Source organism: Giraffa tippelskirchi, chromosome 7 (assembly GCF_054371585.1).
Source record: "Giraffa tippelskirchi isolate mGirTip1 chromosome 7, T2T-mGirTip1v1.2.pri, whole genome shotgun sequence".
NCBI classification, from domain to species: Eukaryota; Metazoa; Chordata; class Mammalia; order Artiodactyla; family Giraffidae; genus Giraffa; species Giraffa tippelskirchi.
Window position 1 is genome coordinate 45,393,865 of NC_137281.1, and position 23,910 is coordinate 45,417,774.

General features: G+C 49.9%; 1 protein-coding gene and 1 long non-coding RNA gene across 8 annotated transcripts in view; one reads left to right on the plus strand and one right to left on the minus strand.

The window, feature by feature from the left end:
- Window positions 1-295: 295 nt before the first annotated feature.
- The window catches only part of GPT2 (glutamic--pyruvic transaminase 2), a 34,494-nt gene continuing 10,879 nt past the window's right edge, over window positions 296-23,910 (minus strand). For 3 of the 7 annotated variants that reach the window (XM_081507960.1, XM_081507961.1, XM_081507962.1), the window contains exons 5-12: window positions 20,660-20,793; window positions 18,322-18,565; window positions 13,767-13,846; window positions 11,907-12,043; window positions 6,613-6,787; window positions 4,994-5,149; window positions 3,906-4,018; window positions 296-2,734 (exon numbers count right to left, since the gene is read on the minus strand). In XM_081507960.1, the coding sequence (XP_081364086.1) occupies window positions 2,644-2,734; window positions 3,906-4,018; window positions 4,994-5,149; window positions 6,613-6,787; window positions 11,907-12,043; window positions 13,767-13,846; window positions 18,322-18,565; window positions 20,660-20,793 (1,130 nt within the window). In that variant the 3' untranslated portion in view covers window positions 296-2,643. Of the gene's footprint in view, window positions 2,799-3,871; window positions 4,019-4,986; window positions 5,150-6,612; window positions 6,788-11,906; window positions 12,044-13,766; window positions 13,847-18,321; window positions 18,566-20,659; window positions 20,794-23,910 lie in introns of all 7 variants that reach the window. The other 4 variants (XR_014059033.1, XR_014059034.1, XM_081507959.1 and 1 more) reach the window with 4 other exon arrangements.
- LOC145513010 (uncharacterized) lies at window positions 13,932-23,211 on the plus strand. The gene is made up of 3 exons (XR_014059035.1): window positions 13,932-14,037; window positions 20,314-20,483; window positions 22,957-23,211. It is a non-coding gene; the product is annotated as an uncharacterized LOC145513010 (long non-coding RNA).

The following is a 23,910-nucleotide window of genomic DNA, read 5'->3' on the forward strand; positions in this document are numbered from 1 at the left end:
GCTTCTCCAGCTCCCCCTGCCTGCCTGGGCTCCCCTGCCCGCTGCGAAGAAGCTGCTAGTTCGTTTCACTCCCATGAGAAAATCAAGGTCTGTTTTTATTTGAACAGCATTCTATTTTAAAAGAATAAAGTTTTCCCACCTCAAGTAATAGAAAGCAGCCCAGGGTCCTTAGGGTTGACACCTAAGAAGAAATGGAAACTGAAAAGCTGAGACTTAGGAACATAAGAGTGAAGGTGTACAATTAGTGACGTCCATTTGATATTTAAAATACAAAGAAAGTTAAACACAGTCACCATTTTGGACATATATTTTATTGTTTAGAAATTTCCACCAGAGCTATCATGAAGTACCTTTGTCAGGAGATGCCTATGAGAATCCAGACTGGAAAACGGACATGTAGGCCTGTCAGCTCTTCCTGCAAATTCACAAACACGGGGACAACTGGTCTGGCCACAAGGTGCAAGGGGATGGACCACCACAGTATAGCCCAGCATCCCCCCAACTCCCGTGCAGACCTAGATGAACAGCAGAAAACTTTACAGGTATAGATTTAAAGTGCAACCTCAAATGACAAACAACTTACTCTGGTGGTGCCCAAACAAGACACCACAATCTGCAGAAAATCAAATCTATCACGATCAGAGTTCCTACCTGAATCAAGTTAACCTCCTAAACCAGCTGACCTTATTAAGTATTTACTTATTTTTAAAAGCAAACCAAACATATATGGCATCTTTTTTAAAAAATCATGTAAACGTTGCAAAGTTTTTAGGGGTTACTTATAATCTGAAGAGATTCATTTAAAAAAACTACTGGACTTGTTAAAACTACAAATACTAACCCCAACTCCCCCCATGAAAAAAGCAATTGTTATAAAAATATAGAAAATATACTAGCTTCTACTATTTAACCTTTCCACCGGAAATCTCACAACTCTGGGACACATCCTGGCTTATATACCATCAACAAGCACAAGTGCAATTTTCTTGACGTTTTAAGGAAGAAAAAGTTCTAAAACATTCCCTTTGTTATTTGAGATTGTGGCTACTTTCTTCATAGGGACTGTGATGCTAGTGGACAGGGGTAGTCTGAAGTTTCCTATTGCATCCTGTGCGTGGACCTGGCGTGGGGATTACAGGACAGGCTTTTAAAGTTCACTCCTTTCGCCTCTTTAGATTTCTCTCTTCGATCCCTTCAATTCCACTTTGGGACTTGCTGGATCCCCTGGCTCCTGAGCTGGCCTCGGCTTCTCAGGGAAACCCACCAGGGACGGCCCAGAGAAGGAGAAGAGGGCATAATCCTGCTGTGGCCTGCAGTGCCCACTTCTGGGGAGTGTGGCTCAGGCCCCCCACCCAGGTTTGCTCATGGCAGGGAAGCTGCACGCTTGGTGGATGATCCCCTACCCCTACCCCCAAAAGATGACTGATGCTACGGGACAGTCTGCAGAGCCTCGGAGGGGAGCAGCAGATGTGGAGGCAAAACACTTTACTTATAGAACACTTTTATAAACTTTGAATCGGATCACATGTACAGAGCAGCCATGCTACCAGGCACTTGGACCAATTAAGAGCTAGGATATGGACCAAATTCCGCTTGGCCCAAACAACAGATACTACAGGAGGGGCATGTAGTTTAACTGTCTTCATGTCCCTAAGGATACCCTCCTTCACTAGGACATTTTCAGAGTTTCCTTGTTCTACTACTGCCTAAAAGCTCCCTGAAGCCCTTGGGTGAGGCTGGCTGTCGAGCCCTTGGTGGGATAGATCCACACACCATCAGGCAGAATCTCCCACGACTGAGATATTGCTGGGCTGAATGAACCCTGTCCCCTTGGAGCTCAGGGAGACCTCTAGATGGGTGTCCCAGCCTAAGAAAGCTCAAGGGAACCCTTCACTGCAGCCCTCCTGTGGGCAGAGTCCTCACTACCTGCTGTGTGCTCCCAGATGGAGGCCTGGTTCAACTTGGAGCCTGGCTCACACCCACCCCTCCCCTGCAGGATCTTCTGGCCGTGGCCATAATCCCCACACCCACCACCACCTAGCCTGGCATCCATGTGCTGCTACCCTCACCATTCTTGTCTGAGAGCAGGATGCCTGCCTCCAGGTCAGAAGGGTGGGCCCTCTCTGGGCCTCCAGCAGACTCCAGGCTCTCCTGTTTGAAGGAATAGATTTTCACACCGCTAAGGGTTTTATTTCACAGATCATGGCGGTGAGTTTGGGATTTCCAGTCCTCCTCGTGGTTAAGTTATACGTTTCCTGATGCCTTGTTTCTGCAAACCTGAAGCAGCTCACCCAACACACCCTGGCTGTTTTAAACCCCAAATGAATTTTCCACAAGCAACAACAACAGATTCGGAGAACACTACCACGTACGCTGAGCAAGTCCCCTCTACTTTGGCTGCATCAAAAAAAAAAAGCAGGGCTTCTGAGGCATCCCCAATTCACATTTGCTCAGAAGAGAGGTGCTCCCAACATCAAGGCACAAAGAAAGAAGTCTCCTGGGGCAAAATGACGATGAAAGCGACCAGTGACCTACGTAAGGCCTGAGGCAGAGTCGCTGGGGGAGGCGAGTCTGGGCTGGGCTGGGCGGGCATAGCAGGAGGCAGGCCAAGGGCCCGGTCTCCCTCTGGGGCCCGAGGAGTCCTCACGCGTACGTCTCCAGGAACTTTATGTGAAAGTCCTTCACCTTCTGTAGAACCGTTTTTAGTTTCTCCACCGGAGGAAGAATGGTCATTCTGTCAGGAAGAAGAACAGCATAGTCGGACACAAATTGCTCTGGAGAAGGGGAGAGGGGTGAATCTGGCAGGTTACTCCTCTACCTGCAGCTGTGGAAACCACACAGTGCAGGCAAGCTTCCTGGGGAGGGACAGGCCCTGGACAGCACCTGGCACTTGTTGAACCACGTTTTCTCATCAGTCACATATTTTTTTAGCCAACTCATACACATGAACAAATGCAGTAAGCTGGTGGCAGCATCTCAGCTTACTTAACCCATCCATCCATAATCACAGAAGGCCCACCCAACACCCTGACAGGTGCACAGAACTTTTCTCTGGAGCCGACCCTACTCCTGCTAGACAAGCCTTTTCTATCGCCACTATCAGTCTCATAGTGAGAACCTCCAGTCACAACTTCCCTCCAGAGGAATTCCCATGTTGCCATGGTAACTAACTCCTCCCACCAACCCTGTCAACCTGCTTTTCCATCCCTAAGGGCAGCTCTCGAGAAGTAACCACTTCTGGAGTGAGCCACAAATTGCCAAGATGAACCCAACTAGGGTGGAAAGGCTATCCACACACATTTGTCCACTGAGGGGCACTGCCCATGACCTTCACTGACTCAAAACTTGGCCCCAGGTGCTAAGCCCAAGACATTTCTTTTTTTGACATCTGCTGCAGGAAACATTGGAGAGGCCCACCGATGGAGAAGGTGCTTTTCAGAACAGAACTGGCCTTGGTGGGAAGCCCTGGCTGAGCTCTTCAGCTAGCCTGGTAGAGTCCCATGCCTGTGAAAGGCGGCACAGCAATTCCACCGTATTCAGAGGCAACATCCAGCAGGTTTGTGGCTCAGGGGACAAGCTACTGAGCTCCTGGATGCAGACTGATACATCATGGAGTTGACAAGGGAAGAAAAGAGAACACAGCACTGGGAACACTGCAGATAGCATGTGACAGATGGAGGCAGTGGAGGGGGAGATGGTGGTCAAGGAGATGACCTTGAGTCCACCCACAGTCTTCCTTAGTCCCTGTGCAGGGTCTCAGCTATCTCTGTGGCAGGACAGAATGGGAGTGGGATGGGGGCACAGGGGCTTCACACATCTCAGTCTCTGAAGTTGCCTTGCTGTTAAGAAGCCCAAGTTTCCCAAGATAAACCAGGACCCAGGCCCTGGTGCAGAGGAAGTGGTACCTGAAGTGGTAGGTGCCTTCCCTCTGCCCGAAGCCGCTGCCAGGCACGACACAGATGCCCGTCTCCTCCAGGAGCTTCATGCAGTAGAACATGTCAGGGGCCATCTTATGGGCCTGCGAGAATGGGGCAGAATCGAGTCATTCCCGATTTCACACTGCACAGACACACCATTACAATCTCAAAGCCCAATATGCTTGCCATGGCGGGTTCTTTCCCATGGCAGGGGCCCTCTGCCCTCTCTTCCTGCGAGAAACAAGGCAGGACACTGGGTGTGCAGGCAGCTGGGGTCGGGAGCAAAGAACCCAAAGGCCGCTTTGGGGCAGCTGTGGGGCTTCTGCTGTCCCCTAGGGAGTGCCAGCCCGAGTCCTAGGTGCCCCACCCCCATGGAGTAGCTCCCCAAGCACTGGCCTTGGCCTCCTATACACCGAGCCAGGGCCCTGAGGTCTGTGCCCAGGGGAGCCTTAAGGAACAAGCCTCTCAGTGGCCCTGCTGATGGTGCTTCTCACACTTCAGTTTGCACAACCAGGCCACCTGTTAAATAGATTCTCGGGCTCTGATTCAACAGGCTGAGGGATGGAGCCAGATTTTGAATGTTTAACAAGGTAGGTTAGGTCGTGTGAGGACACTTTCAGAGATATGGCCCTGGCCCTTGATCCTCAAATCAGGGTCCGTGGTACCACCTGAGAACTTATTGGAAATGCAGAACCTTGGGCCCCTCCATAGACTTCCTGAACCAGAACTGACATTTTTAACAGGGCCTCAGGTGATCCATGTACACATTCAAGTTTGAGAAGTGCTACTGTACGGTATGGTGGCCAGGTGGAGGAGACAGTTCTTGATGCTTCTCCAGTGTCTGTTTAGTTTTAAATGCATCACATCACACCTGGGTCTGACCTCACGCCCACCCCATCACCACAGCTGCTGCAGGGCTGGGTCTCTGGAAGCCTGTCATCTTTACACATTAAGTACCATCTGACCAATGGACACATCAAGTTCAGAGCCTCAAGGGCCAGCACTTGTGCTCCTCAAGGCAAGAAAAGAGTTCCAAGTGAACCTGCTGAGAGCCAGCCCGACCCGGCACCTCTGACCTGAGCCGCCTCCATGGCTTTCGCAGGGATGAAGATTCGAGGAAAGGCATACATGGCCCCCATCAAGGGGTTGCACTGAATTCCTGGGACTTGGTTAAACATGTCTTCTGTCAGTTTAGCTTTTTTGGCCAAATTACCCAAGACGGACTCTTTCTCCTGAGGAGATAGAGAAAGCACAGGAGTCAGCATCTCTGGACACCATGGCTCCAGACACTGAAAACCACCCCTTCAAACTAGGGCGTCCGGGCAGACTGGTGAAAGGCGAGCTGGCGCATGCTTGAGCAGCGAACCAGGGTGGCGGGCAAGACACGTGTCCCTCTGCAGAGTGTCCTCCACAGACACTCAGCCCATGAGGTTGTCATGGGCCCTGGGCAGGGGCACATGAGTTACAAGTTGGTCCTAGGTAGCTTGTGTCATGGGTTCTACTCCCGTACCAAGATGTCATTCCTGAAAACAAGAAAAACCAGTCCCTCTCCATCTGCCTGAACGAACTTGGCCCTGGGCGGAATATCCTACAACATGCTTCTAGGAGACAGCCCCACCATTTAATTCTGGGGAGCTACCCTTCCCCCAATCCATGTGATGTGTTGGGGCACACAATCCAGGCAAAGCACATCAGTGATAGGCTGAGAGCTTGACACATGTAGCTGGAGCAGGCAGCCCAACACTTGTGCAAGTACTGCTGGCCTGGGAGGTGAAGTGGTGTGCCCTGTGGATGAATGAATCAGCAGAACACAGCACGTACCCACAGTGGAACATTACCCTGGCTTCAAAACGAAGCACATTCTGACACACGCCATGACAGGGCCAAACCTTGAAGACATAGTGCCAATTAAAATAAACTAGCCACAAGATAAATGTTATATATGAGGTACCTAGAGCAGTCATATTGACAGACAGAAAGTAGATTAGAGGTTACCAGGGGCTGGGGAAAGGGGAAATGAGGAGTTCTTGTTTAATGGATACAGTTTCAGTTTGGGAAAAGGTTTTGGAGATGGATGCTGGTAGTGGTTGCACAACGTGAATGTACTTTATTCACTAAACTGTTCTGTCAAAAAAGATCAAAGTGGCAAATTTTATGTTCTGTGTAATTTACCATAATCTAAAAAGTCAGCTGGGAGCTGACTTCTTCAATAAGTTCCATTTTTGTTTAAACTCATTAGAGTTGGGTTTTTGTCACTTGCAGTTGAAAGGGTCTGTCTGCATCACTTCAAGCTGCAAGGACATCTGGTTAAGCCACAGGCAGGTCTGCAGTCTAGAATCAAGGGCATGCTCATCCATTTCCCCCTTTTAGTTTAGTAACAGAATCATCACACCCCTCTCTGCCTGCCATGTTCTCAGGACACAAGGCCATTCCCTCTGAGCACCTGCCCATCCGTGGTGCTCACAGGTGAGAAAGAGGAAGAGGTGCCCATACCCACACTGTGCACAGTCCTCCCACTTCAAATACAGTCCAGCTACATCCTGAGACTTAACCTTACTGGGGAGGGTCAGGCACCACGTGAAACCACAAGCATGCCCTGGAGATCATCTGGAGAGAGGCTGGCCATGGAAACCATACGTGGTGAATGCTGGCCGCAGCAGTGATGCAGACAGGCCATGGAACGCAGCCGACTCACCCTGCTGAACTGCTCGAAGGATTCCTCTCCTGGCACCGGCGGGTTCACAACGATGTCCATGGCAGCCTGCCCAGACACTGGCGGGCACAGACGCACCGAGAGCAGCTTCACCAGCTGGCCCTTGATTTCAGGGTGCAGGTTGATCACCTCCATGTAGCCTCCTCTGTAGCCACACCTAGAATGTTGAAGAGGGAGAGGACCCACCAGTCACAGAGAGGCCTCTACTAAGTGCACCCAGCCGGCCAGACTCCCCTGTGACCAGCCCCGTGCCCAACACCGAGCTGCCAGGTGTGGCCAAGTTCTTGCCAGTGGAAAGTGAATAGAAGTGATATGTGCAAATTCCGCATCACTTCCTTAAAAGCATGCTCTCCTTCCTCTCTCCACTTCCTAAGAAAGGCAGACACCAGAGCAAGCAGCCTCAGTGCTAGAGATGATGCCACATGTTGAAAAGACAGAGCCAGCCCAGCAGCGTCTCTTTGAATGACCTCGTGGGGCAGAGCCAGTCCTGGACTCCCCCTGCCTCTGAATTGTTATCACAGAGACACATTTTCGGCTTGTTTGAGCCACTGGAGTTTGTTTTTTTTTTGCCACTTTAATTTTTTAATTGAATGATAATTGCTTTACAGAATTTTGTTGTTTTCTGTCAAACATCAACAAGAATTAGCCATAGGTACACCCATGTCCTCTCCCACATGAACCTCCTTCCCATCTCCCTCCACATTCCACCTTTCTAGATTGTCACAGAGCCCCTGTTTGAGCTCCCTGATCATACAGCTATCTGTTTTACATATGGTAATGTAAGTTTCCCTGTTACTCTCCATACTCTCACCCTCTCCCTCCTCCCCTGCCCCCATGTCCATAGGTCTGTTCTCCATGTCTGTTTCTCCATAGCCACCCTGAAAATAAATTCATCAGTACCAGCTTTCTGGATTCCATATATATGCATCAATATGCGATATTCACATTTCTCCTTCTGACTCACTTTGCTCTGTATAATAGGCTCTAGGTTTTCTCACCTCATTAGAACTGACTCAAATGCATTCCTTTTTATGGCTGACTAATATTGTATGTATGTACCACAGTTTCTTATCTATTCATCTGTCAATGAACATCTAAGCTGCTTCCATGTTCTAGCTGTTGTACATAGTGCTGCAATGAACACTGGGTATATGTGTCTTTCAATTTTGGTTTCCTCAGGGTATATGCCTAGGAATGGGATTGCTGGGTCATATGGTGGTTTTAGTCCTAGTTTTTTGTAGTGAGCCACTATACTTTCCCTTGTAGCTCAGTCGGTAAAGAATCTCCCTGCAGTGCAGGAGACCTGGGTTCGATCCCTGGGTTGGGAAGATTCCCTGGAGAAGGAAATGGCAACCTACTCCAGTATCCTTGCCTGGAAAATCTCAGGGACAGAGGAGCCTGGTGGGCTGTAGTCCATGGGGTCGCAAAGAGTCGGGCACAACTGAGCGACTAACACTTACTATACTTTGGGTCTATATGTCTTGTATAGTGAGCTACTGTACTCTGGGGCCTTTTGGTTAGAGCAGCCTGACCCCTAACTAGTATTATACTAGCTCTGCTCCAAAGGGGCATGTGATTCAGGTCAGGCACCCCTTGCACAGGTTCAAGAAGTAGGCATGTGAGCAGCAACCTGAGGATTTTAGTGCAACTTTCTGATGCCTGAAAACAAAGCCAATCCAAAGGAAAGCAGAGCAGGGAATTCCCTGGCAGTTCAGTGGTTAGGACTCTGCGCTTTCACTGCCAAGGGCCCGGGTTCAATTCCTGGTCAGGGAACAATATCCCATAAACTGCATGGTGTGGTCAAAAAAAAGGGAAAAAGAAAGAAAGAAGAGAAAAAAAGGGGAGGGGGGGTAGGAAGCAGAGCTGAGAAAGAAAACAGGACAAAGCCAGGAGTAGAGAAAGAGACCCACTGACATGTTTAAGTCCCCTGATTCAACTTTACTCCTTGACTTTTTACTGATATGCATTTTTTAAAATTTTATTTATTTTTAATTGAAGGATAATTGCTTTACAGTATTGTGCTGGTTTCTACCAAACATCAGCATGAATCAGCCATAGGTCTACCCATGTCCCCTCCCACTTGAAAATCTCTCCCTCCTCCACCCCCATCCCACCCCTCTAGGTTGTCACGGAGCCCCAGCTTGAGTTCCTTGAGTCATATAGCAAATTCCCACTGGCTATCTACTTTACATATGGTAATGTATGTTTCCCTGTTACTCTCTCCATACATCCCACCTCTCCTTCCTCCCCCCTGACCCTGAGCTGTGTCCATAAGTCTGTTCTCAACATCTGTGTCTCCACTGCTGCTCTGCAAAAAGGTTCATCAGTACCCTCTTTCTAGATTCCACATACATGTGTTAGTATACAATATCTGTTTTTCTCTTTCTGGCTGACTTCACTTTATATGTGTTTTTTTAAAACCCTCTTTCATGTTGAGTTTGTTACTTATTGCCAAAAGGATCCTGACTGATACAGAGTCAAATCTTATGGAAATAAGCTGAAATCATTAAAAAAAACCCAACTTTCAGAACCAAATCAGCTCCATTAGCCACCCTTTCTGTAGCTATGCTTCCTTCTCTGGACTGTGACTTATATAACATTCAGACTAATGACCACCGAAATAACGGCATCAGCTCCTACCTTCCTCTGTATATGCACCACACCCACCCAACCTCACACCACCTGATAGGATGAGACACTGAATAATAACACTTTTGGGATCAAGCTGTAGAATGAACTGGCAAAGACAGATCCCCATCTGATCCATCAACTGGCCTTTCCAAGGCAGGAAGATAAATTCTGGCCTCTTGGCCAGAAGAATCTTTCTGCTCTACCCTCTGCTGATGAACAGAAAATCAAATTGGGTAAATCAGTCTAATCCTAGGTAATCAGGATCTAAGGGCAACAAGATACCAACTCAGGTTACCAATATCCAGGGTAATCAATAATACAAATGGAGAGATGCTGCTGCTGCTGCTGCTAAGTCGCTTCAGTTGTGTCTGACTCTATGCGACCCCATAGACGGCAGCCCACCAGGCTCCGCTGTCCCTGGGATTCTCCAGGCAAGAATACTGGAGTGGGTTGCCATTTCCTTCTCCAGTGCATGAATGGGAAAAGTGAAAGTGAAGTCGCTCAGTCGTGTCTGACTCTTAGCGACCCCATGGACTGTAGCCTACCAGGCTCCTCCATCCATGGGATTTTCCAGGCAAGAGTACTGGAGTGGGGTGCCATTGCCTTCTCCAATGGAGAGATGGGTAGGTATGTAATAAACACACTTGAGTTTGAAAAATGAGTTAATAGAGAACATATTTGTTGAAGAAAAGCAGTATACAACACATGAAAGTTTAGCAAGCAGGCACCACAGCTACCAGGGTAAACCAGAAAGAACAGCATAAATCAACTCCTGCCCACAACAAATACAGCCAAGAATGGTTGCCCCCTGGGCAACCATCCCAAGGGGACAGCTCCCTTACGTGTGTGTGTGCTAAGTCACTTCAGTCATGTCCAACTCTTTGCAACCCTACGGACTGTAGCCCAGCAGACTCCTCTGTCCATGGGATTCTCCAGGCAAGAATACTGGAGTGGGTTGCCATTTCCTCCTCCTGGGGATCTTCCTGACCCAGGGATCGAACCCGTGTCTCTTACGTCTCCTGCACTGGCAGGCGGGTTCTTTACCACTAGTGCTACCTGGGAAGGTCCCTTGACCTGGTCAATATATTTCTTGAAGCTTCATAGTTACACTGGCCTCCAGACCCTCTCCCCTACCCTGACACCTGGCACATAGTAGAACTCCCACAACACTGGGGAATGAATGTCCTTGGCTGTAAATGCATGGGCCTATCCATCTCAGTCTAGTTTGCAGGTTTTTCCTCTCCTCCCCTAACTTTTGAGCAGTGATGGCTGGGCCCAGTCCCTGGACCTCTTCTCTATCTATACTCCTCCCAATGAGATGTCTAGGCTCAGAGATCTAACTAACAACTCAAACACTGACATCTCACAAACTTGAATCTCCAGCTGGATATCAGCCCTGAGCTACAGATTCACATATCCATCTCCATCTGGACATCCAACAGGCATCTGCAAATTTTACACATCTAAAACCAACTTCCCAATTCCCTCCAAAACCTGCTTCACCCACAGACATCCTCATCTATTGAGGGCAACTCTATGCTTCCTGTTGTTTGAACAAAAAACTTGGGAATCATCCTTGACTTCTTTCTCACACCCTCCTTTTCATCAGGCAACACCTACCCGTCAACTTCACCTTCAAACATATCGAGGATCCAACATCTTCTCCCCACATTTACCCTGGCCCCTGGTATCTCCCTTGGACTGTAACAGCCTCCTGACTTGAGTGCTTGCTTCTTTTCCTGCCCCCATCACGCGGCAACCAGAAGTCACACCTCTGTGCAAACCCTCTAAGGGCTCCCATCTCATTCTGAGTAAAAGATAACCTAAGTAGCTCAGGTGATCCGGCCTCCTGTGACTTTTTGGTCTCAACTTCTGCCACTTTCCCTCTCACCCTTTTCTAGTCTACTTGCTGCACCTCAAACAGCTGCTCCTTCCACCTCAGGGCCTTTGCAGAAGCTATTTCCTTAGACGTCTGCATAGCTCACCACCTCCCCTCCCTGGGACCAACTCCTTAGTGACCAGACGCCGCCTCTCCGCATTCCTACCTCTTCTATGATTATTTCTGTCCACTTGATACATCACGTTCATTGTCTATTGCCTCTGACCCCACTAGAGCATAACTCTGTGAAGGCAGAATGGCTGTGGTTTGTTCACCGCTGTAACCTCACTGCTGAGCTTCCGAACTCATAGCAGGTGTTCAATAAATATTGGCTGAATGAATGAATACAGGGTTGAAGCTGACGCTCTGGCCCCAGAGGTCACATGGTGCTCAGGCAGGGTGCATACAGAGCTTGGCCACTGGCCTGACAGCATTTGTCCACTCAACTTGCCATCCCTGGCCCTCAGATTTCAGTCAAGTGTCAGAGCAATAGCAACAAGGCTGGCAGAAAACACTAGGGTTGGAAGCTGCTGTAGGTTCTGTTTTCATTTTCATCACAGCCTTATTTTACACGAGCCCTTGCACAGGGGATGCCCTCACACCAGTGTACTCCCCTTGGGGAGACATGGCCTGTCTCCTCCTGCTTCTTAGATCAGCAGAGGCTGTAGACGAGCCTCTGTCTAGCTGGTTGAGGCGGGGCAGGGTGGAGAAGCAGTGGGACCAGGCAGGCCCAGGAGCGGCGGGAGGGAGGCGGGGGCCCACATACTCGCCCATGTAGCCCTTGGAGGTGGAATGGAAGGAAGCAAGCTCCACGTTGCTGGAGTACTCAGGCCCCATCTCATAAAGCACCTTCTTAAAGGAGTGGAATTTGCAGTCCGGGGAATACACGTTGTCCTGGTACACCTGCAGGAGGGGACAGCACAGGGACAGTCAGCCAAGTCCCCCAGAAGCTGAGCCACCCAGGCTGTGGCCAAGCGAGGGCACAGGGGCTCTGGGACAACCTGCAGCCAGGGCTGCCTGCTATGAAGCTGGGCTTAGATGTCACCTCTAAGCCAGATGTGCCCAAGGGAACCTTCCAGAACAAGCAAGGTGGGGGGGAGTGGGGGCGGCGGGAGGCCACAGGCTGGATGCCCACTGGATTCTCCCACATTAGCCCACCCGGTCTCCAGATCTCCTTTCTGCCTCACATGCCAGTGACATCACGTTACCCTGCCAGCCCAAGCAGGCTTTCCTCCCAGAGCGTGAGGCTCACCCCGTCAAGAAGCTGAGTGGTGAAAGCAGTTCACGGCCCTGTCCTCTGACCTCTCCTCTGACCTCCCCATCCGAAGAGCTAACCGTGCTCCTCAGCGCTTCGCGCCCCTCACCCAGCTTTCCATCCACCATCACCGTCATTCTCTCCTCCCTGGACTGAGCAGCGCCTACATGTCTTGTCCCTCCCCGTCTATACAGTCTAGCAGGCAAGCGCTCCATCTGCCCTTGGAGATGAACTTCCCATGCCCAGTTTGGAGATGAGGGAAACCGAGGCTCTCTGAGGTGCTGTGGGTCAGCAGGAGGGTCAGGCCAGCTCCACCTTCAACAAGCCAGGCAGAGCCTCCTCCCCTCCCCAACTCCTGCATGGCCTCTCCCTCTCCCCCTCACCATCCCCTTGCTTCCCAGACCCTGAGGGAAGAGGTTCATGCACCAGGTCACTCTACTGCCCCTTCTTTCCTTTAGAAATGAAGATTTAAGTCTATCTGCTATTAATCACAGCAGTGATTTGCTGGATAACCTCTGTGTGGGGGAGTGGGAGTGGGGGTGGTGCTAAGGAGCAAAGAAATGAAATTCATGTGCTAGAAGCTATGACTAACCAGAAATTATGCAGAAATGAAGAAGTGAAAATAGGATTTGACAGGTCTTTAATTTCTTCTTGCAAAGCAGGAAAAGAATGGGCAGGTTTGTCTCCAGATCTAGGGTTCAGGAAGCAGCAATTCTGGGATTGATTAAGATTCCCCTCCTCACAGGACACGGCATTCAGCCGACCCAGCACCCACTCTCCCTTCTTGAGAAAGGGGCCCTTGATTTGCTTCAAGGAACATCCTCCCCAGCTCTCTATCTGCAGGTTTGGGGGCACAGGGGAGACCCTCCAACCCTTGCCTAGGGCCTGGTAAGTCTGCATACTGCAACCACTGGGCCAGAATAATCGGTTCAGTGATGGGTGTTTGACCTAAACTGCACCAGTGAAGCTCAATTCTGAGCTCTGTTGGAATGACCAGGAAGAAAAGCTCTCTTTCTAGGCTGGGAGGATAGCAGGCCTGTGTTTGAGGCCAAGGAAGCAGGATGGAACAAGAGGAGTTGGAAGATATGATTCATTCAAGTCCCTGGATCCAGCCCCACTCCTGAGACCCCACCACCGTGTTAAGTTTAAAGTAGTTTGGGTTAGATTTTTGAAACTTATAACCAAGATTCCAAACCAACATGGGATGATTTCGGTCACAGTCTCACATGTTGTTTAACACTGAACATCCTCAACCTTGTTAGAATCTCTCCAATACCTAGAAAGTTCTCTTGTCTATAGAACAACAGACCTGGCTCCCTCCCCCAGAACAGAAAGCACACCCTCACCTCTGAGAGCCCAGGCTGCTCTTACCTCATCAGCCAGGAGAAAGAGCTTCTCCTCCCAAGCAAAGTGAATCACATCTTCTATGCACTTTCTGCTCTGCACCTGACCTAAAAAGTCCCAAACAAAAGCAGAAGGTAGGTCATAATGGTGTTTCAATTGTCCCTAGGTGAGAATTCCAACCAGAATCACTCAGATGTCTGTGTTCCCTCATGATCTTACAGGACCACCCTCCCTAGCTGCTGTCAGCCTCCAGGGAGCCCCCAGGATCAGCCCTGTCCCTCTGACTCACTTAAGCCAGGTATGTGTAGGGTATGGTGTTTCACAGCCAATTTTCTTGTTATTCTTATCAGAGGTCTGTGTGTGTCAGGGGAGGAGGGTATATGTGTATTATTCTGCGCCGGAGGTCAAGAAGACATGGACGTATCATCAACAGCAGGAAAATAAAAATGAAGGAGTTAAATCATTCAGCCCTGCTCCCCTCCTTACCCCACAGCAGCCACACCATGAAAAGTGCACTGGCCACACCTTCTCCCCACACAAGCTCAGGGACAACGTCTCTGGCCCAGCAACGACCCTCAAAGCCGGCACCCAGCAGGGCCCTCCCTGGTAAGCACAGTGGAAGAAGTTCCAAATGAATGAATGAGCCTGCCTACCAGCTCTGGCTTCTCCCGTCGGTGGCCGTGTGGGAGCCGCGCCTGCTGAGGATGCTGCCAGGCACCCACAGTGTCCCTGCCAGGGTCTCCCTTCAGGGCTGGACTCATCACTTCATTCACCTTAGAGAAATGAGTGCCAGCAGCAAAATATTCACCCATAAGCTCACAGGAAATACTGTGGGTTTCAGTGGGGAAAGGAACAAACGCCACAAGGTAGAAAGGAGCATTTTCCCAGATTTCCCGAGGCCCATGGTGATGTGGCCATGGGATGTTGGACTTGCTCACACAGCTTCTGGAAAAGTACTAGTCAGGCCTGCTGATGCTCATGAAAGGCATAAATGTGCACCTATGGGTGTTACATATGTATATATCTACATGTGTATGTATGCGCACATGTATTACTGACATATGTATCTACCTCTTGATGCAAAGCAGTATGGAGAGTATATTACCTTTTTGTTTAAAATAAAAATAACCATATTCTTGTCCATGTAAGCATAACAAGACTAAGTCTTAGAAAAAATATATTGATGTATCTTATAAGAGTATGGTATGATTCAGCCAGGATTTCAGACTTAAACTATCTAAGCAACAAACCAGTTCCTTTACTAAGGGACCAATCAGTCTCCTGCCAAATAAGGGCCTAGCAGCCTTCCCTATGAAGCAAGCTCATGCTCTGGGAATTAGGAAGGGCAGCACCCCTGGATGCTACAAGTAACCAGCCGCCGTTCCCATAGACAGACAGGGGCTGTCCATCCCGGCAGTCTGTCCTGCCTACCACATGCTCCTGGTCTTCCCTCCCAGGGCTGTGATGCCACAAAGTGTACCCTGTTAGAATGCAAGCAAAGGTCTGAGCATCCAGAGTATCAGACCAAGGGTACATAATGCCAGTTTAGTTCAGTCGCTCAGTTGTGTCTGACTCTTTGGTCTTTTCCAAACAGTCAGCTCTTCACATCAGGTGGCCCAAGTATTGGAGTTTCAGCTTCAGCATCAGTCCTTCCAATGAATATTTGGGACTGATTTCCTTTAGGATGGACTGGTTGGATCTCCTTGCAGTCCAAGGGACTCTCAAGAGTCTTCTCCATAATGCCAGAGGGACTACAAGGGCCGGGCCTCAGGAAGCCCGCAGCTCAGGAGAGGAAAGGAGACCTGCTGTGCACAAATGATCCCCCATGTGATCGATGCAAACTGTGGGACAAGGACAGCACTTATTTCTCTCCAGTGCCTGGGGCGGAGCAGTCACTCAGAACAGGCCTGTGGAGCAGGAGCCGCATAATCTCCAGAGGGCAGGGCATGACTGTGCCCAGCAGGGGGAGACATGCGCGCACCACAGAAAAAAGGCAGCTCTGCTATGGGCCCCAAAGGCTGGGGAGGGGTCTTCCAAGTGCCCCTTGCCAGAGGCAGGGCCAAGGGAATGTCCCACACACTGATAGGGGTACCTGTTGCTTGCACCAGCCCAGCGTCCTGCCCTTGTCTGAGCAACAGCATGCAGCTGTCCTAGGGGAACTCCCTCTCTTTAAACTCCAACAGCGACACAGACCCAGCCAATCCGCCTCAGTGATTTAACTAGGTCAGGCACGGGCAGGTGTCCCAGTGTGGGCCAACAGAGTCTGGCCTGGGGCTTTGCTGAAACCAGGGGCGAGCCTCCCTGTGGAGGACGCTCCGCTGCTGGGCACTGACTGGACCTGCGGAAGACCACTCCCAGGACAGGTGCTTCCTGAGGAGGATTCCAGCCCAGAGCAGAGCTGGGTCACGGTCTGCGGTTCCCATGACAATGACATTGATTCAAGTGTGCTGCTTTACGCTGGACTTCACAGGTCCACTCCCTTCAAGCCTCAAGGTGAGTTTCTGTCTCGAATCCCAAAGAGCCCTGTTAGCCACTAACATTCTACTCCATTTCGACACCTTTCAGACAAAGTGGTCACAGTGTGTGGTCCAGACGAGATACGTGATCATCACAGGGAGGTCTCTATTTTCCATCTTCCAATAGCTGCTTTGCACACATTAAGACCCCAGAGGGGAACTGCCTGGTGGTGCAATGGTTAAGACTTGATGCTTTCACTGCTGGGGTCCGAGTTCAATCCATGGTCAGAGAACTAAGATCCTACAGCGGCGTATCAGAAACTAAAAAAAACCCTCAGAGAGCAAAACTAGCCTGAGCCTGCTCGTAACTTATTTTTTAGAAAAACTGCTTTGTTGTTGTAGTTCAGTCGCTAGTCTTGTCTGACTCCTTGCAACCCCATGGACCGCAACACACCAGGCTTCCTTGTTCTTCACTATCTCCCAGAGTTTGCTCAAACTCATGTCTATTGACTCAGTGATGCCATCCAACCATCTCATTCTCTGTTGCTCCCTTCTCCACCTGCCCTGGATCTTTCCCAGCATCAGGGTCTTTTCCAATGAGTCGGCTCTTCACATCAGGTGGCCAGAGTATTGGAGGTTCAGCATCAGCTACCAGTGAATATTCAGGGTTGATTTCCTTTAGCATTGACTTATTTAATCTCCTTACAGTCCAAGGGACTCTCAAGTGTCTTCTCCAGCACCACAGTTCAAAAACACCAACTCTTCAGTGCTCAACCTTCTTTATGGTCCAACTCTCACATTCGAACATGACTACTGAAAAACTGCTGATATTAATATCATACTCACATGACCCCCACTTTGACCCCAAACAGGAAAGTCTGGTGCAGTTACTTCTCCTCAGACAACCAGGAGAAGATTTATGTAACCTTCTGGTCAAGAAGTTACCAAGCCTATGATATAAACTAGGTATACAGAGTATTTCCTAAGATATAGGACCTACTACTCCAAGTTTGGGGCCAGTAGCATCAGCATCACCCAGGAGCTTGTTAGAAGTGCAAATTGTCAAGTCCCACTCCAGCCTAATTATATCAGAATATCCAGATGTAGGGCCCAGCAGTTTTGTTTTTCACAAGCTGAAGTTTTAGAAGCATCATCCTAGGGCAGTGTTTCTCATCCTCAGTTACAAAGAATATTGATGCCTGAGCCCCATCCCTAGAGATTCTGGGGTGTGGCCTGGCCTTTGGCATTTTTAAAAGCTCCCTTTTTGATTCCAATGTACAGCCAGGATTGAGAACCCAGCTCTGTCATTTTCCTACAGTATCCTGGTTAGGTCCCTCATCCCTTCCCCCAAGCAGTTGGTGTAAATAAACCAGGCGAGCAGCTGCACCCATTTTCTGCACCCAGGAATTCAAGTGGAGCTTTCAGCTGATTGAAGCATCATTTGATGTTCCCAAGGAGCAGATTCCACAATCAACTCCACCACGCTTTGGCCCTGACCCAGTTTATCTCAACAAAGGAAGAGAGAGGAGCCCTTGTTCTCGGCATCCAAATAGCATCTGGGGCACATGAAGCTAGCAGCCTGGAAAGATCAAAACAGGCAGAACTGTGCATTTTTTTTGTGAAGAAAAATATGCAAAATTAGGAGTGCTTTCCAACTTCTGGAAACAGGTTTTTTTGGTTTGTTTGCTTTTGTTTTTAATATGGCATTTCCTTTTCAGGCCTCAAAGTACACAGCAACGCTGTGTCAAAGAAAAACAAAAACGCACACACCAGCAATCTGAAAACTAGTTCAGAAAAACAAGTAGAAGTAAGGGTAAAATTAGGCCTATAATTAATGGTGATGGTTTGTGTGTGACCTCAAAGAGCAGATTCTTTGTACGAGGAAGAACAGGAAAAAGAACTGGTCTTAATTACAATACAACCCTGCCCAGGAAAAGGCCTGTATCTGCTCACCTCCTAAGGTGGCTGGCGGCCAATTTTATGGTTTTATGTTAGCAAATCTGGAGTTGGATTGGGAACCTGGGAGCAAAGAGGACTTCATTATTTCTTAGCTCTTTAGTGTCCAGACATCCAATACACAAGCCACCCTGCTCCCCAAGAAACTGGCGAGGAAGTAAAGCACAGACCTGTGGGGTTCCCGGGGTTGATGATGCACAGCACCTTGGGGTTGCAGTGCTCTTTGGCCTGCTGCACGGCCCGCCGGAGCTCGTTCACATTCAGGGCCCAGCAGTTGTCCTCATCCAGGTAATAGTTCACCTGGATGGCATCGAGCTCGGAGATGACCGCTGAGTAGAGTGGGTACTGCGGGATGGGGATCATCACACCTGTCCGTGACTTGCCACCCCCGGAGACCAGGATCTTCAGGATTGTCTGCAACAGAGAAGTCACGTCTTACAGGGCCACTGCCACTTTCCACCCCCGGAACAGCGGCAGAAGCCGGAAGGCCCCAAACCCCGCCTTTCACCAGTCACCCAATGCCTGCCTCCAGCACAGCCCCATGTAGGTTTCTGAACACCCCTGAGTCTAACTCTCCTCCTCTGTAAAATGAGGTCTGCTATGAAAAATAAGCAAAATGTTTTAAAAGTTTTTAGCACAATGCATGGTACCTAAAGACTTGATACTTGTTAGCATTTTTTAAAGAGAGCTTTTAAAGAAATAGCCTACCAACTAGACCTGTCTCAGAATTTTCTGACCTCACCCCTGAAACTCATTCTATATGTCTGGGGTGGAGCCCGAAATCTGTCTGGTCACTAACTTATCAGAGCCCAAGACTTGGAAAGACCAGTGAACAAAGGAGTGTGCAAATGGGCTAAAATACCCAGATTCTGCCACCAGGTGGCGCTTCAACCTGGCTGTTTCCGAAATTGAATTGGCCCTAAGTTCATAGGATTCCTGAGAAATCAGGCCTGGGGAGTCCTGTGGGGCATTAGTGGAGGCGGCAATCATTCACTGAATTAATAAGCCCAAACTCTTCTGGGTGAGTTTTACTCTTCTGAGTCTACATGAAGACTTAGCTCCTTTCTCAGGCTCAGTTCCTTGCTACAACAATGCCAGGGTAATGGCTTGATTCTTTTCACTAAATCTTGAAGACTCTTCTCCACACCTGCCTCTGTAACCTCTACCCATACCTGGGCTACTCTGGGAATAGAGAGGCACCGTGACGGCAGCATACAGTGGAAGATGCCGTGGCTGGGGCCTGAGTCCAACACTAGAATCTCAAAGGCCTCGAGAGGCTCTTAAGAGCAGGCAGACCACCTACGGTCTCTGGGCCTCAGTTTCCTCCCGGGCTCAAGGAAGAGTTTAATGCACTTGAGAGGCTTCAGCAAAGGACGAAATCATTTAATAAACATCCAAAACAAGAGCCTTGGAGGTCAAGAGACACAGACAAACATAACTTATTAAAAGAAGGGTCCGAAAGGACAAGCTCCCTGAGTAGGGAGGACAAGTGCGCGGGTGGCCCCCAGCAGTGACTGGGCGTTGGGGGAGGGTGCTGGAAGGGAACAGAGGTGCAGGTTCCTCAGACCCCAGGTTCAGCCCCTTCTCCTATGGACCCCTTAATACCAGCCCCTCTTCACCTCATCCACGCCTGATGCCCAGCCCAAGCCGCCTCTTCTCGTCTCCTAAACACTCTCACATCTACTATGCTCCCTCTTGCCACAGGTAACGCTTAAGAACCTAAATCTAATTATGACCCTCCGTCTGCTTCAGATCCTTCAGTGGCTCCCACGGCTCTTAGGACAACAATACTTCAGGACTCAGGCCCCACCTGCCTCCCAGCACGTTGCTGGTAACCGCCCCTCACCACGTGCCCTTGCCCCGGCAATGCTCCATTTCCAAACATGCAGCCTCTTTCCAGCTCAAGGCCTCGGCATATGCTGACCTTCTGCCCCGAATCTGTCCCTCCCCTGCCTCCAGATCTCTATCTGCTCAGCCTTCCTTGGAGAAACCTTCCTGCCCTCACCAGCCCTAGGTCAGAGTTCCTGCTGCTCCCTTCTGTTAATACTTTGTCCTCATCCAGAAGAGAAACTGAAAGCTTACGATCCGACATGTATTCATGTGCTATGTCGGGTCCAGTACTGATGTCTAAGCAGAGACCAAATGTGTTTGGTTCCCCACAGTCTCCCCAGCACCTGGCACAGTGCCTGGCAGAGGAGAGACACTGTATGTGCCGAGTAAGAGAAAGGCTGATGATGCCAGGAAGATGGACACCCTCGAGTGCCCCGTGACTCCTTCCAGCTGGAGGAGGGAAACCGAGGCTGCAAGTGTCCAGGTTCACAAAGACAACGCGGTAAGCATAGAGGCTACCAGGCTGGGGCAGACAGCAGGGCTCAGAGGGTGGCCAACCTCTCTGCCCAGGCCTGTCCCCCTTTAACAGCCCACAGGCTCATGCACTCGGCCCTAACAGGCAAGGCTGTTCTTCATGTGGGTGAACAGTGAACAACAGTGAGCCACTCTGACACGTACAGAAATGCCGTCACTAGCTCCAGTGGTCAGGTAAATGTTATCCGGGTCTGCAGGTACACCACCATCTCTCCTGGTGATATAGGCAGCCACATCTTCACGGATACAGTTGACGCCCTGGCTAGCACTGTAAGACCCTGTAAGATAGCAAGCAAGACAATGACTAGAGGGAAGATCTGGCTCTGTACAGTCTGAGATATCCATATAATTAACTGGGGGTGGGAGAGGTCAAGGAGTCTCAGTGGCACCCTATTCCCACTGCTCTAGGTTCTGGAATTGTGGCAAACTGTTAACCACCTACCTGGGCTTCATCCACCCATCCTGTCATCCATCCATCTACCCAAGTGTCTGCCCACTCACCCAACCATTCACTCACCTGCTATCCATCGGTATCCATCCATTCATCCATATATCCACTCCCCTGCCCACCCACTCACCCACCCACCTGCCCTTCTGTTCCTCTACCCACCCACCCACTCATCCATTCAGTACTTACTGAGAACCTACTTATACCTCAAGCATTATTCCAGGGCCTGACTTCTAACCAGTTAAATGGTGCTCATACCTGCTTTACCCACCCTACTGGGATTTACATACCTTCCATGACAGTATGGACCATTACAGCTCAGATTGCTGTGCTTTTATCACTGTTGCCTACACATGGTTCCAAAGAACTTGAGAGAAAGGTCACCCCAAAATGGCACCACCTGCCATCTCAGGAATCCAGAGCCCTGACAGGCCACTAACCACAGGTTCTCTGGGGCTGCTGGGCATGACACACCTACCCTCACTCTATGGCAACAGCATGCTCAGGCAGCCAGTTAGGAGCCCAATCCAAACCACCAGTTAAAAGTGAAGTTCAAAAACAGTGGTGACCACTTTGGGCTTGGGAGTATTTTCGGCAAAGGGGCACACAGGAGCCTTTTGTGGTGCTGAGAGTGTTCATTGTCATGATCTGGGCACGGGTTACACAGGTGTGTACACACAGGTGCTGTATTAATATCTGTGCATTTACTGTAGGCATAAAAATGTTTTCAGTATGTCAGGCTATGTTTTTGAAAAGAAACTGAAAATAGGTATCTGCACATGCACAAAATCGCTCCAGAAGGAGACTCAAACTGGCGAGGTGAATTCTCTGGGGACGTGAACCAGGAGGCTTGGGATCAGAAGTGGGAGGCAGATCTTTCACACTATATTCTTTTATCCCACTTGAGTTTTATACCACATTTAAAGAAAACCAGCCAATTTCCTTCTAGGGACTGCAACAGCACCACCAGGAGGCGCTGGGTTTAAGGGTCTGTGTAGCCCTGTGCTGGCCTATCCCTTCGGACTAGTTGTAAACTGGGGTGGAGGAGGCTGCACCCCTTCTCTAAAAGTTCAGGTGGCAAACATTAACAGGCATCAAATCTGGTGGAGGGTACAGAGTCCTGTCACATTCTTTGGGGATACTCGAGGGCATCTGCAGATGCCACTGTTAAAGAATCCTCCTTCCACTGGAAGTCTTACTTGATATTTCTTGGGCTCCCATGCCCAGAAAGCTTCCTGTGCTATTTCCCGCTGCCTTCTTTCACTGCCCTCTGCTCCACTCCATGGGGCCTGGCCATTTCCACACCAGCTAAGCCGCCTCTTCTTCCTGCCTCTAGTTCATCTGCTTCCCTGAATTCCCAGGCCTTTCCCCACTAGCAAGCTCTCTGTTCCTGCCGGCCAGAGACTTTCCATCTTCTGTTTTGTTCTGAAGCACCCTGATTCTTCAGAGCTCGGATCTAGTCTCTCTCAAGAAGTCTGAGAAGTGGCCTCACCCCAGCCTTTCTGATTTCTCCAGTTACTGTGTACAGATGAATCCTTGCCTCCCCATGTTGACTTGCGGGCAGGAACCATCACCTATTTCTTCTGTGCATTGCTGCAGCACCTACCCCCAGCTAGGCCCACCCCACTACACTCCTGTGTAGGACACTCTGCCCTGAAAACAATAGCAACCTACCTCCTACAGCCCACAGACTGGCGACACCTGCCAAATTACGCAGTGTCATTGCATCCAAACCCTTTCACTCAGTCACACTCAGTTCTTAAACCTCAGGGCCTTTGCACACACCATTTTCTCTGTCTGGTATTCATTAGCAGACTCTCTTACTCATCTTCTACATGAACCTGGAACACTTTCTCCTTAAACCCTCCCTCTCCATTAGAATCCCTTGTTAAAACCCCACAACTCTCTGCTCGTTCACCAGGAACTCATGAAAACTGGGAATTATGTTTTTGTCTTAATTCTTTTTAATGTCTGTTTCTCCCAAACATGACAGTGAGCTTCATGAGCACAGAAACTCCACCTGCCTTGTTCCCAAATGCCCCTCAGGGCCTTGAGCAGTGTCTGGTCCACAGCGCAGGCTCCAAGAGGGGCTGGAGGAGGGCGTTCTCTCCCATCTCCTGCCACCCCCAGGTACGTCTAGGTTGTACCTCAACCCCACGTAAGATTCAGGACGCACAACCTGAGAACTGGATTACTCCAAAAATAAATGAAGCCCAATAAAAAATAATTTTAAAGGGCATGATAAAAACACATCCAGGTGAGCCCTTGTGTACACACCTTATAATCCTTCCTTGGGTCAGGGTGGCCCTGGGCATATCTTCCATTTCCTTCATTTTTGTGGGCAGGTGCTCAGGCTGCCCCAGCCTTAGTTGGCAGAGCACCACCCCCATTGTTCTACTCTCTGCCAGAACACTGCCCTTCCTCCCACAATGGGCAGGAACAGGTAGTGACCTCCAGGGTGGGGCTTCTCCACACCTGAGGAGGAGCACAAACAGCAACCTGCCTGCAAGCCCAGGACGTGGGTACAAAGTATTTCCTAGTTCAAGGATGAGGAAAGAGGCTCAGGGAGCACTTCCCTCACCTATCCTGCTGAGCTCCTCAGACAGAACTCAGACAGTCCTGACTCACATGGACATGGCCTCCCAACATCATTCCCCCAGCCCTTCCTGGCTGACACAGAAAAAACTTGTCCCTGGAACAAGATCCCGTCCCAGTTCCTCAGACATTCACACAGACAGCAACCCCCTCCCCCCACCTCTGGGTTGCGCTTCCTGGAGCCTCAGGCCTACGGCCATGGATCTTTGAGAAGCGCCTTTGTCCTCTGGGCCGGGCAGAGGGTGCAGAGGGAAAGAGCCTGGAGGCCGGGCCTCTGGGCTGTTGCGCTGCCCTCTGCCAGCTTGTGGTTTAGGCCTTGCCTCACAAGGTGCTGGCCCACACCCCACCCAGG